General features: G+C 47.1%; 1 protein-coding gene across 2 annotated transcripts in view; it reads left to right on the top strand.

Moving 5' to 3' along the window:
- Positions 1-14366, top strand: part of KCNAB1 (potassium voltage-gated channel subfamily A regulatory beta subunit 1) — a 209319-nt gene extending 194953 nt beyond the window's left edge. For both annotated transcript variants that reach the window (XM_056850329.1, XM_056850330.1), the window contains exons 11-14: positions 1884-1978; positions 5908-6028; positions 11010-11098; positions 13950-14366. In XM_056850329.1, the coding sequence (XP_056706307.1) occupies positions 1884-1978; positions 5908-6028; positions 11010-11098; positions 13950-14039 (395 nt within the window). In that variant the 3' untranslated portion in view covers positions 14040-14366. The remainder of the gene's footprint in view (positions 1-1883; positions 1979-5907; positions 6029-11009; positions 11099-13949) is intronic.
- The last annotated feature ends 2401 nt before the right edge of the window (positions 14367-16767 follow it).

Genomic DNA, 16767 nt, shown 5'->3' with positions numbered 1-16767 from the left:
ACTGTTTCCATTGATTTATTATTATTGTAGTTGTTGTTGTTGTTTTATATAGCACCATGATTGCATATGGAAAGACCAGCATGGTCCTTTTTCCAATCCATGGCAAGGTCCTCGTAATTCTAGTGTGGCTTCTTTAAGGCATGAGAGGCAGCATATGTGTTAACGTCCATGCACTAAAAAGTGTAGGTAAAAGGTAAAGGTCCCCTGTGCAAGCACCGGGTCATTTCTGACGGGTGACGTCACATCCCGACATTTTCTAGGCAGACTTTGTTTATGGGGTGGTTTGCCAGTGCCTTCCCCAGTCATCTTCCCTTTAGCCCCAGAAAGCTGGGTACTCATTTTATCGACCTCGGAAAGATGGAAGGCTGAGTCAACCTTGAGCTGGCTACCTGAAACCAACTTCTGTTAGGATCAAACTCAGGTCGTGAGCAGAGCTTAGACTGCAGTACTGCAGCTTACCACTCTGCACCATGTGTAACTCATAGTTAAATTGCAGAACTCCCTGCCCCAGGATGTGGTGATGGCTGCCAACTTGGAAGGCTTTAAGAGGGGAGTGGACATGTTCGTGGAGGAGAGGGCTATTCATAGCTACTAGTAAAAATAAATACTAGTCATGGATACTATTCTCTCCAGGATCAGAGGAGCATGCCAAATATATTTGGTGCTGTGGAACACAGGCAGGATGGTGCTGCTGCAGATGTCTTGTTTGTGGGCTTCCTAGAGGCACCTGGTTGGCCACTGTGTGAACAGACTGCTGGACTTGATGGGCCTTGGTCTGATCCAGCATGGCCTCTCTTATTTTCTTATGCCTACTACCACAGTTGCTTTTTTTTTTTGCTCTGTCACTGTTGGCAAAGCAATCCCCTCTCCACTGCCATGCCATGCACTGCCTCCCACTGTATTCTGAGCTACGGAGCATTTTTGAAGGACCCCTGAACAAGAAGGTCATTTTATACCTACTTAAAGATCATTATGCTACCACTGAAATCTCTCTCCTTGGTGTACCTGTTATGATAGTTAATCTAACCCTGTGTGAGAGTCGTTGTATTTATTTCACCTGTACTTTCAAGCTCCTCCCATTTTCCTGACTCATGTACTTACAGTCTAAAAGCATGTTAAAACAACTAATTTTATTATTAGCAACTTAACACAGGCCACTGAAAGCCCAAGTATAAATATCTTGCAATGCTGTTGAAAGAGGCTCAGGCTGGGACTTCAGTGTATCTCCACAAAGAGGAAGTTTCCTATCTGTAGGATAGCCACTGAGGATGCCCTTGCGACTTGATCCCAATAGGAGCCATTCATAATGAAGACAATATGCCTGATGTTGTTGTTAATGTGTGTCTTTAATGACTGTCATCAATATGCTTTACGAAGTGCAAGAAATGGCATTCCTCCCCGCTTTTTTGGACTAAAGCAATGTTGATGTTTTAAAAACAAAGTATTCCTACCATTAGGGTGTGATTGATTAGAATAATTATTCACAGTACCTTCCGCTTGTTTATGGAATGGGTTGGATCCTGTGGGTCCGTTCTGCTGACAGCATGCTTTCCTCCAACCCACATTCCTCCCGGTTTGTTCGCCCTCCTGGGCAACAGTGTAGGACAAGATGCTGGACTAGATGGGCCAGTGGTCTGATCCAGCAGGGCTCCTCTTATGTTCTCATGTCCCTCGATGCAAGAAGTTCTTCCAGTAGTGGAAAAGCCTCTTGCACCAGAGGAAAGCACCACTGTTAGTGGAACAGATCTCCACAATTCATCCCATTATATAAAGCAAGTGTGTGTGAGTGTAGGCATGCACATGTAAGTAAATGCGATAAATGACATTTATGATATGTCAGTTTATCACTGCGTTACCACCTTGTCTTGTCTGTTGTTCTGTAGGAGTTGGAGCGATGACATGGTCTCCGCTTGCTTGTGGGATCATCTCAGGGAAATATGCCAATGGGATTCCTGAAACTTCAAGGGCTTCACTAAAGGTATTTTGCTTCTGTTCAAGAGAAAAAAAGAGTCTGACCTTTCCTCAGTAGAAGGAAAAGGCGGCGTCTTGAAAGAAAGCAATAAGCAGAGTCCATGTACCAAAGGTCTCATGAGACACATGAATAAAAAACTAGCTGTGTTGTTTTGGGCAGGGGAATATTTATCCCAAGCAGGCTGAGTAATTGCAGGCTTAGTCCCCAGTATGGCTAAACAGAAAAGGGGCAGATGCCTCTCGCTCATGAACAGGAAAGAGTCTGAACTGGAAAGGGGTCAGGAACCTATATCCCATGAAGAATGTTTGGGGTGCTTTGCCCCAGAACAGCTTATAAGCAAACTGTGGTCAGGGAATGATTTTCATTACAGGCTTTTCTTAAGTACTCCTGACTGATGCTTTTCAGATCCCCCCCACCCCCAAGGCAGAAGTAGCATTGTTTAGAAATGACTGGGTGAATGAATTTGCTTTCAGTGCAGTGTGTGGGCGGGGGACACTTTTAGGTAATAGATTTACAATGTATTGCAGGTTGCTGGGTTAAAAACAAACGAACATTCAGATTTACTTGTACCTGAGAATCCATTTGCCGTATGGTAAAATTACTCTTCTTTATGGGATAAGGTTACCGGGAAGAAAAAAAAAACCATTTGGGATTACTTGGGAGAATCAGACTTTATATCTTAAAGTAGTTCATATGTGCAGTGAACACTAGCCAGAAAGCTAAGGGCTCAGATATTTTAAAGTAACACCTTTTACAACAAAGAGGACAAAATGAATGGGCTTTTGCATATCAAATTAAAAGGAAAGCGTTTCTTGATTGCAGGGCTTGGCGTTAACATCCAAAACCCTGTTGATGCTGCCAGGCGGCTCTTGGGCAACCGCTGAGATGATCCTAATAAAAATCTAAATGTGTCTTTTGCAATGGAAAATAAAGCAATAACTTTACCTGGTTGGCCACTGTGTGAACAGACTGCTGGATTTGATGGGACCAGGTCTGATCCAGCATGGCCTCTGTTATGTTCTTACCTGAATTTTTTTGTGCATCTGGGTAAAACAGAGGTAGATTTTCTGCCTTCATTATATATTCTGTTGGAACAGCCTATTGTTCCGTTACTTGATCCTTTCTCCCCGCCCCCCCCAAAAAATCCTCATTTCTTCTTGCTCCCTGTTGATTGGATTTAAGGTGTTAGGGCTAGATAAGAATATATGACGGGGCTTTCTCAAATGAAGAAGCAGAGGAAGGCTGTGGGAATGTTTTAGCATCCAGTAATTATGCAGTAGCACCTCGTTGCACGAGATCTGGATGCAATTAGACACTTGGTCAGCAGAAGGCCGCTACATAATTGATTACTATCCAGGATAGTATGTGGCCACATTGTTTCTCAAGGTAATTGGGTCACATTTTCAATTTGCTGTACTGTTTCTGAGAATCTTACAGAAAGGTCTATAAAGTGTCTATAATTTCAGTTGAGATACCATAGGCTTAAGTTGTTTTGAGTTAATAAAGGAACGGCCAGTTAACTCAGCCACACACCTTTTATGGCTGTTTCCCTCGTCGTCATCCCTCCGATGACTCGGGTATTTGTTTTGATTATGCATGCCGTTTCCAACTGTCAGAGGTTGCCTTGTTCTCCCCCTCTGCTTCCCCATGTTTTGCCTACATTTTCAAATTCGAGATAAAACAAGTCCTTGAAAAAGCGGGCAAAATGCAGGGAAACACAGGGGGAAGAAGAGTTGGTTTTTATATGCTGACTTTCTCTCTCTTTTTAAAGGAGAATCAAACTGGCTTACAATCACCTTCCCTTCCTCTCCCCACAACAGACACCCTGTAAGGTAGGTGGGGCTGAGAGAGCTCTTAAGAGAGCTGTGACTCACCCAAGGTCACCCAGCTGGCTTCATGTGTAGGAGTGGGGAAACCAACCCAGTTCACCAGATTAGAGTCCGCTGCTCATGTGGAGAAGCGGGGAATCAAACCCGCTTATCCAGATTAGAGTCCACCCCTCTTAACCATTACACCACCCTGGGGTATAAAAACCAACTCTTCTTCTTCCTCTGTTTTACCCTCGCAACAACATCCCTGGTGAAGTAGTTAGGTTGAGAGAGAGTGACCAGGCCAAGATCACCTAGCAAGCTGCCATGGCAGGGTGGGGATTTGAATTTGGGTCTTTCTAATCCTCGCTTGGCACTCCAACCACTGCACCACACTGGTTTTAAAGGGTAACAGTTGCCCCTCACCAGCCTGTAGCTTGCTTTAAAGCTCCTTTTGTTGCCTCTTTAATTGAATCAAGCTGACACACCATCCGCAAATGGTATCCAGAGTTGCTGTTAGGCATTTTTAAGAGACTCTTAACAAGGTCATATTGACACATGCAGGCCAGACATTTTTATTGCCTTCTGCTATAGCCTGTTTAGTATTGCTTGATGTCTGTAACACACTGTTAGAGCTGTGTATCCACACTCGTCCACCGCAACATTTTGAAGAATGGCAGAAGTCTAAATCATCGGGGCTATGCCTGAAAGCTGTCGCCAGCACTCTCAACCATTTTTTCAAACCTTAAGAAAAAAGAATTTATCCAGTGCAAAAGAGCCAACGGTTTTGTTTCTTCAGTCAAACTCAAGTATGTGAGCTAAACAAATTAGCTACATTCCAGCAAAGAGCTGGATCTGTCAGTGGAATTATGTACCACTAGCTCTGTGCCAGAATTTGCCCCGCTGATGGCGAACTGTTTAGTCCACCACTTTAATAACAAAACCCCCACTTCCCTTCTTATCCCGAGCCTATCAGTAGGCTGTAAACTGGGGCCATTTATGCAGGGCTGTTTGCCCGCAGTCACCCCCGTTGACTGCTCCGGTGCTTTGTTTTGATTATGCATGCCTTTCCCAACAGTCAGCAGTTGCCTCGCTCTCCCTGCACGTTTCTGCGCGGTTTGCCTGCATTTTCCAGATTCCAAAAAACACAGGCAAAATGCATGGGGACAGTGAGGCGACTTCTGATAGTTGGGAAAGGCATGCATAATCAAAACAAAGCACCAGAACAGTCAGCAGGGGTGACCACGGGGAAACAGCCCTGCATAAATGGCCTGGGTAGCAAAGAATTAGTTTGCTCAGTGAGGCTCTTAATATAGTCTTATTAAGCAAATACTTGACTGAGAAGATGCTTTTCTGAGCTGGTTTGTGTCACGCCTGCCACAGGCATCATCCTCTCTGTAGTCATTTTCCACTACAGTACAACTTATCACATGAGACAGGTTGATCATGCGATCTGTGTTGCTTCTCCCACCAAGGCATCCCTTTGTCCCATTGCCATGGGTCATGACCGGCTGGGGGGGGGGTTGGGGGATGGGGAGGGAATGTACATGCACAGAATATAAAGTTCTCCCACTTTCCTCTCTGTTCCAACAGCCCCTTCCAAGCCTCTGAAAGGCCATTCCCAGAGTCACAGGAACTGCATGTAGAAACATCTGTGGGGGGTCAGGGGGCTAGGGTAGGGAGGAACATGGGGTGAAGTTGATCCTCCTCCCTCCTCTGCAAGCGCTGTGGTTTGTTCCTCTTGCCCCTCTTCACTCCAGTTCCCCAACCAACACAGCTGTTCTTCCGCATGGGTCCCAGTACCCCAGTAATGATCTTACTGAGTGATTGGAAAGGGTTACAGAAATGAGGGAAACGGAGGAAAATTCAGTGTGCCTTCCATGCATGGATGGTTGGATATGAATCGATGTCCCCAACTTGTCTCAGCAAATTGTGGTAAATGATGTGGCTGGTGGGAAATTTGACACAGCAAATATTGATTCCTGTGGCAAGCAGAACCCAACGCCCTGCTAACACTCTGAAAGCACAAGGAGGCAAGAGTTTAGGGCTATAATTTGGGAATAATTTAAATGATAATGCTCTAGGCTTTTGTGCTAATTTTAACATTCCATTGTGTCTGATTGCCAGTGCTATCAGTGGCTAAAGGAGAAGATTGTGAGCGAAGAAGGAAGGAAACAACAAACAAAGCTGAAAGATCTCTTCCCGATTGCTGAACGACTGGGATGCACACTACCTCAGCTCGCAGTGGGTGAGGAATTCTGGAAAATCGTATATTTCTCCATTACCTGAGGGGTGAGGGGTCCGGAGACCAAGTCTTATGAGGAAAGGTTGAAGGAGCTGGGTATGTTAAGCCTGAAGAGGAGAAGACTGAGAGGGGATATGATAACCTTCTTCAAGTACTTGAAGGGCTGTCATATAGAGGATGGTGGGGAGTTGTTTTCTGTTGCCCCAGAAGGTTGGACCAGAACCAACGGGTTGAAATTAAATCAAAAAGAGTTTCCGTCTAGACATGAGGAAGAATTTTCTAACTCTAGGTTGGGAAATATCTGGAAATTTTGAGGGTAGAGCCTGAGGAGGGTGGTGTTTGGGGAGGGGTGGTACTTCAGTGCCATAGATTCCACCTTCCAAAGTGGCTATTTTCTCCAGGTGAATTGATCTCTGTTGCCTGGAGATCAGTTGTAATTGCGGGAGATCTCCAGCCACCACTTGGAGGTTGGCAACCCTAGGTATGAACCTAGTACTTTCAGGCCAGTAGCTGCTCATTGATTCTTGGTATAATAGTTTTGAGATTCAGTGGTGGTGTGCTTACATAGAACACCAGTGGCGACACAAGGAAAATCTTCAGATAACACTGAGTTATATCACAACCACTTTTCTTCCATTTCTTCCACTGATTGAAGCATAACTCAAACAATACATTCCCTCGGGAAAACACAGCATATGCCAAAGGGGACCTCCAAAGTGACAGCACACAGTGTCGCTTTCCACTTTTGGGAACTGTGACTTCATTTAAGCGACCATCTAGGTGAAGGCATCTCATCATCAGTGTAACAGAGGTATGAAAAATAAGAGCCCCGGACATTCTGAAAAATCGGACAATTGGCCCTGCTGCTTTATGGAGAACCTTGCTCTGAAAAGAATACACGATGCAGCTATAAATAGAGTTGCCCTGAAGTATTTTGAGCCTGAACAAAAAAACATTAAAGGCTCCCACTGTAACCTCTGTGGCGCTTTCTCAACTGTATTGGATTTTATTCCTTGGCCCGTTTGCCTGCATGCTTTGGAATCACATGAACACATGAAGCTGCCTTATATTGAATCAGATGCGTGGTCCATCAAAGTCAGTATTGTCTACTCAGACCGGCAGCGGCTCTCCAGGGTCTCAGGAAGAGTTTTTTTTCACATACCCTACCTGCCTAGTCCCTTTAACTGGAGATGCCGGGGATTGAACCTGGGACCTTCTGCATGCCAAGCAGAGGCTCTGCCACTGAGCCACAGCCCCTAATCTTAGATATGGAGCAGAAGCTGGCACCCGTGGGGCAGATCTGGCCCTCTGTTGGGGTGGCATCATCCGTCGCAACTGAAAACAAAAGAGATATGGATGAGAAGGCCATCATGGAAGGCCCTTGGGCCACCGTCCCAGACTCCCCTTCTCAAAGTAATTCCTGGCCGGCAACCTAGTAATAACAGCCTCTGAATGGATTTCAGGTTCTGAATTGTTATCTCACTACCGATTCTAACTTTCTGACCCCAAGCGTTTCCCCTCTACTCTAGTCAAGCTGAACTCAGTATACAATGTACCTCTTTATCCTTTACAAGCCATCTTTGCAACACTCCTCCCACCTCCTGGCTAGGATGACAGGATTCAGATCTCCACCTGTCCTACTGTGTCTGCAAAGGGAGCTTTGACTTTCGAACGTTTACAGCCTGAAACTCTTCCTGGTCTCTAAGGTGCTACTGGACTCGAATCTAACTGTTCCACAGCAGCATGGTTACGCTCTGAAACCATGCAGAAGACTGTTTGCTCTGGGATTTTTACATGCTGTTGATCTGCGTGCTCTCTGTGTGTGTGTTTGCTGTCAAGTCACAGCTGACTTATGATGATCCCTCGAAGTTTTCAAGGCAAAAGACGTTTAGGGGTGGTTTGCCATTGCCTGCCTCTGCATGCTCTACCCCTATTTATTTATTTAGATAACTACACCCTACTTTTCCCCCAATGGGGACCCAAAGTGGCTTACAATATCATTCTCCCCTCCATTTTATCCTCACAACAACCCTGTGAGGTAGGTTAGCCTTTGAGAGTGGCTCAGGCTAACCAAGCAAGTTTCCACGGCAGAGCTTTTATGAAGCTGCTTTTTAATGAATCAGAACCTTGGTCCATCAAAGTCAGTATTGTCTTTTCAGACTGGCAGCGACTCTCCAGGGTCTCAGACAGAGGTCTTTCACACCAAATACTTGCCTAGTCCCTTTAACTGGAGATGCCGGGGACTGAACCTGGGACCTTCTGCATGCCAAGCAGATGCTCTACCACTGAGCCACAGCCCCTCCCTAACCTGGGTCTCCTAGATCCTAGTCCACCATGCTGGCTTTCTCTGCCTTATCTATTTCTATCCCATTGCTGCTGCAGCAAAAAAAAAAAAAAAAGTGACTTTCCTAAAGTGTTGGAACCACAAAGCAAATAATTCTATGCATTTATATCTAATGTTTTCAAACCACCACGCTGAATACTATCTATCTATCTATCTATCTATCTATCTATCTATCTATCTATCTATCTATCTATCTATCTATCTATCTATCTATCTATATAAAAACTAATGACTACTTCAGCTTTATGCATAAACAATATCCATTTTTATGGACAACAGCAACAAATTTGATGATTACTGTGAAATAATCATGAACCGTATTTTTTTTTTATGAAGTCTTCCACCTGTAACAGAGTTGCTTCCTAACAGCTGTGCCTTGATTGGCTCAGGCTGTTCCAATATAGCTAACACAGCACAGAAATTCAAGAGAGGCCATTCATCATTTTAAACTGTGCCATCTTCTCCTTGCGGTGCTGAAGACACCATTTAAATATTGCATGCAGATGACAGAACGAGAGATAAATGATCCCATACAGTTCAAAGAACCTTTGGGACATTACTCCTGGCCCTGACAGGTAGTTTTTTGTAAATAACAACAACAACAACCCACAAATGCAGCATGCAAGAACATACATAAGAAATCAGATTATGCAGGCCAGGGAGCCTATTTATCGGTTTTGCAAACCATTGAAGAGAGAAATTTAACCTAATCTGCAATCCAGGGAAAAAATTGAACTTGATGATGGAGAAAGTTTCACAGATAGTGCCAGTCTCGGAAACAAACTGCAGAGAAGAGGTGTTAATTTACCTTTCTCACCTCCAGGGTCCCAGCTTGTGTTGCTGTTGTTGCAGTTGTTTAACTTGCTTAGATTCCTAACCAAGTCTTCCAAGGCTCAGAGCAGGTGACAACATTTCAAAGAAATAACACGGTTCACAAATAGAGGGTGAAGAACCCCAAGGCTGTTTTTTTTGCTGGCAGAGATCACTTCTAACAGCAGAAGGGTACTTTCTCGCTTCTCCTGTCCTGCTGCTTAGGATTGCTCTGTTAAACCCCTAGAGAAAGGCAGATCCTAAGGTGGGGATAGCTACTAAAAATGCCTCCCATATGAGACCTGACGATAGTAAGATCCCAAACCAAGGGGTCTGGAGACCAAGTCAAAGAATCATAGAATTGGAAGGGGCCATACAGGCCATCTAGTCCAACCCCCTGCTCAGTGCAGGATCAGCCTAGAGCATCTCTGACAAGTGTTTGTCCAGCCTCTGCTTAAAGACTGCCAGTGAGGGGGAGCTCACCACCTCCCTAGGTAGCTGATTCCACTGTCGAACAACTCTTACTGTAAAACAATTTTTTCCCTAATATCCAGCTGGTACCTTTCCGCCCGCAATTTAAATCTGTTATTGCGAGTCCTATCCTCTGCTGCCAACAGAAACAACTCCCTGTCTTCCTCTAAGTGATAACCCTTCAAATACTTAAAGAGAGAAATCATGTCCCCCCTCAACCTCCTCATCTCCAGTCTAAACATTCCCAACTCCCTCAGCCTTTCCTCATAGGGCTTGGTCTCCAGGCCCCTGATCATCCTCGTTCTCTCCTCTGCACCTGCTCCATTCTCTCCACGTCATATAGAAGAGCTGTTATATAGAGGATGGTGCTGAGTTTTTTTCTGTTGCCCCGTAAGGTTGACCAGAACCAACAGTTTGAAATTAAATCCAGCTAAACATTAGGAAGAATTTTCTGACAGTTAGAGCAGTTCCTCAGAGGAACAGGCTTCCTCGGGAGGTGGTGGACTCTCCTTCTTTGGAGGTTTTTAAGCAGAGGCTAGATGTCCATCTGTCAGCAATGCTGATTCTATGACCTTAGGCAGATCATGAGAGGGAAGGCAGGAAGATTTGCATCAGTGTTTGGCTCTCCTGGCCTTTTCTTGCATGCTCAGGGTTGTGCCAATCGCCACTTTGGGATAAGGAAGCAATTTTCCTGCAAGTCAGATTGGCCAGGGATCCTGGAGGATTTTTTTTTTTTTGCCATCTTCTGGGCATGGAGTAGGGGTCACTGGGGGTGTGGGGGGAGAGGTAGTTGTGAATTTCCTGCATTGTGCAGGGTGTTGGACTAGATGACCCTGGTGGTTCCTTCCCACTTTATCATTCTATGATTAGGAGACCATGCTCAAAAGATGGAAGATATGCAGTGGGACATAAGAAAATTAGAATATTTCTTCAATGCACATGGTGCAATTTAGACCCAAGCCACACCTGAGGCTACAGGGGGAGGGGCAATATGGGTTGGGATCACAGCACTAGGGAAAGCGGGTTAACTCTCCTCCTACACAGTTCCTGATGGAAAAGTCTCCCTTCCCTGGCTGTTTTAAGTAGGGGGACAAGAGAGGTGTCCACATTTCCCCTACTGAGGCTTAAAGGATGTGTATATTGGTCCTGCAGATTTTTTATTTTGGACATCATCACAGCAAAGCTGGAAGGCTTCAAATGGTTTTCATGTGTCCACAGTACTGATGCGTCCAGCTCCCTCCCTCCAGAACTGTCCATCACCAAGAATTCACCACTGGGGGCAACAGGACATTGAACTGTGTGTTTCTCTGATGTCCGGCAATGACCCTAACAGCAGTGCCCATTCTGTTTTTTCCCCAGCGTGGTGTCTACGCAATGAGGGCGTGAGTTCAGTTCTTTTAGGATCTTCCAACCCGGAGCAACTAATAGAGAACCTTGGTGCCATACAGGCAAGTACAAACCCACTCTGGATTGACTAACAGTCAGAGAATTAAGAAACCCTAGAGCAGTGATGGCGAACCTTTTAGAGACTGAGTGCCCAAACTGCAACCGAAAACCCACTTATTTATCGCCGAGTGCCAATGCGACAATTTAGCCTGAATACCACCCCCAGAGGGGGCCCAGAGGGAGAGGCTAGGTTTGCCAAGTTCCTCTTCGCCATGAGTGGGAGGTTTTTGGGGTGGCGCCTGAGGAGGGTGGGGTTTGGGGAAGGACTTCAGTGCCATAGAGTCCAATTGCAAAAGTGGCAATTTTTTCCAGGGGAACTGATCTCTATTGGTTGGAGATCACTTGTAATAGCAGGAGATCTCCAGCTAGTACCTGGAGATTGGCAACTAGTTCCTTAGTGTTTTCTCTCTACATATCAAGACAAATGGAAAGGTGTTTGGAGGATGGCTTGTGGGCACTTCAAAGGTGGAATAGGACTGCACACCTCTCTGCCCGCACAGACCCAGAAGGTGCCGGAGAAGCTACTGGAGGGAAAGAAAGAAGGAAGGAAGGAAGGAAAGAAGGGAGGGAGGAAGGGGAGAAAGAAAGAAAAAGAGAGAGAAAGGGAGAAAGAAATGGAGCGTGGGAGAGAAAGAAAAGTAGGGAAAGAAAAGGACAGAGGGAGACCATTTATGCATGGGAGTTTTTGCCTTGGATTTGCCGCTCTCCAGATGTACATTTTCCCCATCCGGATTCTCAAAACTCTGCACGGGGACTTACAGATGAGTTTTGAGAATTTGGATGGGGAAAATGTGCATCTACAGAGTGGCAAATCCAAGGCAAAACCTCCCATGCTTGAATGGCCAGAGACAGAAAAGCCTTCCTTTTCTCTCTCTCTCTCTCTCTCTCTCTCTTGCTCACACACACACACACACACACACACACACACAGCCCCCGCCTCCTCCCCCAGCAGAGAAGTGGGAAGCGCGCACACAGAACAGCCCGCAGCGCACAGGGCGCTGGGAGACCCTTCCCTTCTCGCAGAGGCTCGGGGTCCTGCCCCGCTCCTACACACCCATGGAGGGCTGGGGCAGGTCCTGGGTGAGGGAGAAGGAGCTGGGAGAGGAAGGGTGAAGGGGCAGGAGAGGCAGAGCAGCCCAAGGAAGGCCAACAATGCGGCGGTGTGGCTCAGGCCCACCAGCCAGCTGGGCGGCGCGCAGGAAGGCATGCAAGGAGAGAAGGGGGGAATGGACAAGGGCCCAGAAGCCTTCCACAATCAGGCACCAGCTGCGAAGGGGGAAGAAGGGAAGGGGGACAAGAAGGGGAAAAGAAAAAAGAAAAAAATCCTGCCCCGCTGCCAGCGAGGGGGGGAGGGAGGAGCCCCAGAGACTCCGCCTGACTTCTCGCCCTGCGGCTCACCAGCCACCAGCCCTGCCGCTGCACCCTTTGCCTATGGACGGAGCTGGGTCCTGCCACCACCCACGTGCCAGGGGCGAGCAGCAGGAGGAGGAGGATTCCCCGCCCAGCTGGGCCTCGCCGCCACCACCTCCACCCACCCCTTTCAGAGTGGAGCTCCAGCGGAAAGGAGGCCCGTCTGGCGCGGAGGGAAGGAAGGAGGGAGGGAGCCCAGCCTAGCTCAGCGCCCCTCTCTGCCTGCCTGGCTTGCCCAGGCCCCTAAGCCCCCCGCCCAGAGGGGATCTCCCACCCACCCGGCCTGCCCCGAGGGGGGGATGTGGCTGTGGGGCGCGGCGGCAGCAGGCTTGTGAGAGGCGAGCAGGGTGGGCAGAGGGCACCTCCTTTGCTCCCACTGGCCAGCCACGCCCCTCCGCCCGCACAGGCCCAGAGGGCGCCGGAGAAGCCGCAGGCCATGTTCCCCGCTCTCCCACCCACCTGGCCGGCCGCGCACGCTCCAGCGGCAGCAATGGCGGCGGCTTCTGTGGGAGAGTTCGGGGGCCACCGCCAATGATGTCGGAGGTTCCCCATCCCTGGCTACAGCCTCCCCCATCCGGGGCAGAGCCGGAAAGGCCAGCAGCTTGGAGGAACCGCGCGTGCCGGCAGAGAGGGCTACGCGTGCCACCATAGGTTCGCCAACACGGCCCTAGAGTGCAAATCTGTTCAGATATGTTTAATTTACACTTTGGAAATATATCACAAAACTCAGCTTCTGTTAGGCAGATATCTGCGGGGGGGGGGGCATTTTTGCCAGTTCCCACCCCATTATGGCAAACTTCAGTCTCCCCCTCATGCCATTCCTGGGGGTTGCCTGTCTCCCAGAAGCAGAATTCTGGGCTGAAGCAGGAGGAAAGGAGGTGGGAAATGTGGATATAAATCCTTCCTTCCGCAGAGATTTGGGGCAGCACAGAAGCCTTCCTTGGAACAACTTTTTTAAAATCCTCAGTACAACACATGCCGCCCTGAACTGGGTGGCCCAGGCTAGCCTGATCTCATTAGATCTCAGAATCAGACGTGGTTAGTACCTGGATGGAAGTCCAGAGTTGAACGCATGAAGCTGCTTTATACTGAATCAGATTGTTGGTCCATCAAAGTCAGTATTGTCTACTCAGACAGGCAGCGGCTCTCCAGGGTCTCAGGTAGGGGTCTTTCACATCACCTACTTGCCTAATCCCTTTAGAGGAGATGCCGGGGATTGAACCTGGGACCTTCTGTCTGCCAAGCAGAGGCTCTGCCACTGGGCTATGGCCCTTGCTGTCTCCCAGAAACAGAATTCTGGGCTACACAGAGGCAGGGAATGGCAAACACCTCTGTTCACCTCTAGGCTTGAAAACCCTACGGGGGTGGGGGGGCTCTATGGGTCAGCTGTGACTGGGTGGTACTTTCCACCCAAAGTAGATGCCTTTGGTTTTGTCTCCACAGGTACTTCCGAAGATGACCTCCCACATTGTGAATGAAATCGATAACATTTTGGGGAACAAACCTTACAGCAAGAAGGATTACCGATCCTAATGCATTGCATGACTGAACTGGCCTGCATGGCTAAAATCGCGCTCTGTACGTAGTACGGTACTCAGGCAGTACTAATTATCCTGTTATAATTAGAATTTATTCAGCAGTCCCTCTAGTTCCCTGGATTCTTCAGGGGGGAGTGTGCTGTGCCCAAATGCAGAAGCACAGCTGATCTCTGGTCACCTGAGGTAGACGTAGCTCTTTTCTTTTGACTCAAGTCCTCAGAGTTTTGACTCAACTCCAGCTCAAGCCAAAGGCCGCCACCCAGAGGGAAGGGCTAATGCGCAAGCCCCATTGAGATGAATGAGATATGCACAGCAGCGCTGCCATTCAATGTAGTGGTGCAGGATCCCCCTGATCGTGCTCCATTGACTCTCCCTCTTGCCACTTCTAATTTATGCAGTTGAAAATACACATGTAAAGAAAACAATAAAGATTTCCAAGCTTTAGGTACTTGGAAATTCAAAGAAGGATGTACAGATATATTTTTTCAATGAACAAAAGCCAGATACAGGTAAAGGCTTTGGATAAAAGACATGCTGTTTTCAAGTGTAAAGATTTTCGTTACCTTAAGAATGAGCAAATTCAGAATTTTTTTCATTTGCCTTTTTTTAAATGCTGAAGTGAGTGTTAGCTTTGGGCTTCAGCTTGTAAGGGCTAACTGTTTAAAGTCGGAAAATTAATTATGGTATTATACAGGCTGACGTCTGGGTCAGTTTTAGGATTTTAGATTGTACTTGGCAATGCCACCTTCTTGAAGAAAACTGGACACATTCCAGCACGTGGTTTACTCTCCCCTTGATATCGACAGCACTTAAAAGTGACTGGGTGGTAGAACACCCCCTTTGCATTCAGAAAGTCCCAGGTTCTAGTTCCGACCACCACGTTAAAATAATGTAGTAGGTGACATGAAAGATCTGTACCGGAGAGCTGCTGCCAGTCAGAGTAGACACTACTGCCCTGGGTAGAGCAATGAGCTGACTAAGGCAGCTTTCAACATACCCCTTTGACTGGATTGTACACATTACTTTTATTACAAATCAGAAAAGTAAAAAGGTTGATGACCTCAAGTGATAGCAGTAAATCCCATGGAACGTGATACGACATTTACCAAACTTGGTAAAATGGGACCTGCGGTTACTTGTTTCTGGTAAGGAGGATGTGACACCCACGGCTTAAGCTGCTAGACCTCAATGAGTTCACCTCTACAGCTTCATTCTTCACTGCCCCTCCCCCCTGCACAACTAGGATTATGCTTTGCTGCCATCACCAGGCCATTTGCCTGATAGCTGGGCCCCTAACAGTCCAGTCCTAAGCAGAGTTTGCATTCTTCTAAGACCATTGTGTAACTCTGCTTTGGAGCGAACTGTGAACAAATATGGTTGGGATCAGGCTGGAAGAACACCTGATTATTAGCTAGGCAACTCAAGTCAATATTTTTTAATAATGCAGAAATGAAAACCAGAAACTCACATGTAAAAGCTCCCGTTCTTTGATTAACGCCTGCTTTCCTTTTGGTAGCTTGTAGACATAGCTACTGCAAATTTTATTACTTGATATAAATGTATAATAAATGTACATAACGTGCAGAGCTGTTGTACAATTTTCTGAAGACCAGCTATCCATGTAGGTGAAAGGTTTTCCTTTTCCCTTCTTCATGCTGGCACCATATTCAACATGGTTGGGTGTTTTCTTCCAGAACGCTCAGTGCAATTTGTGAGCAGTCCATTATAATTTAGCACCCCAGTCCATGTTATAGATTCCCCAATCCCTCTGCCTGGATCGTACATCTTATTTCAGCAGGGGCTTGTGCTCACACCCCTCTCTGTACATTGGCTGCCATGGCTCTCAGTACTCCTGTGCGGCTTAGCACTCACCCTTGCCAAGCATGGCCCATACCAGTGGTGTGTGAAATCTGTGCAGACAGGACAGTGCCATGCCACAAGCAGCAGTGTGGCTAGACGTCAGCATGAGCTGACAGAAAACAGCAGCCAAGAATTCATGTGTACATCACAGAGAGGAAGAGTCACGCAACTCTACACTTCCAGTCAATACAAAGTAGATGGGAAGATTGGCTGTATCACCCTCATCTCTATGGTTTCCCGCCACTAGTCACATGGATATGTTTGAGTGGTGACTGGCCTACAGACTCCATTACTATGCACCTCTTTGCATCTCTATGGTGTCTATTCCATAACACCTCCCCATTCCATGCTGGAAGGTATGGGTTGGTCCAGGGCAGTACCACTGACAAGCACTAGTCATGCTACCATCTAGTGAGGTTGTGCAGCCATGGACCACTAAAGTCATCTCTTGTTTTGGTCTGAGGGCCACACAGATCTTCTCGGGGCTTTTTCCCGACTGAAACGGAGCTTGTACTAACTCAGCAGTATTTTGCTTGCCTGTCTCACTATTCTGGAAGTTTATTTATTAGGAAATTATTGTTCTAGTTGCATAGTCGTGGCCACTCCCTACAGCTGACAGGGCTTTGGTAAGATTATCCCAGTTCCTCAGCTAGTACCTAGATGACCAACCACTTCCTAAGGGCAAAAAAAGAATACGATGGGAAGGGAACACAAAAGGAACTTGTCAAGAAAGGTGCATCAAACCTCTCCCCCACCCACACTCCCTTTCTTGCTCCATTGCCCCAAGCAGTTCTCTCTGTTCTTGGCTCCCCCAGCTCCCATTCTTACATAGGAAAAGGAGGATATATTCATGCACCCAAGAC

This window comes from Euleptes europaea, chromosome 5 (genome assembly GCF_029931775.1).
Source record: "Euleptes europaea isolate rEulEur1 chromosome 5, rEulEur1.hap1, whole genome shotgun sequence".
NCBI lineage: Eukaryota > Metazoa > Chordata > Lepidosauria > Squamata > Sphaerodactylidae > Euleptes > Euleptes europaea.
Note: the sequence above shows the minus strand (reverse complement) of the source record. Positions and strands in the feature narration are given on the sequence as shown.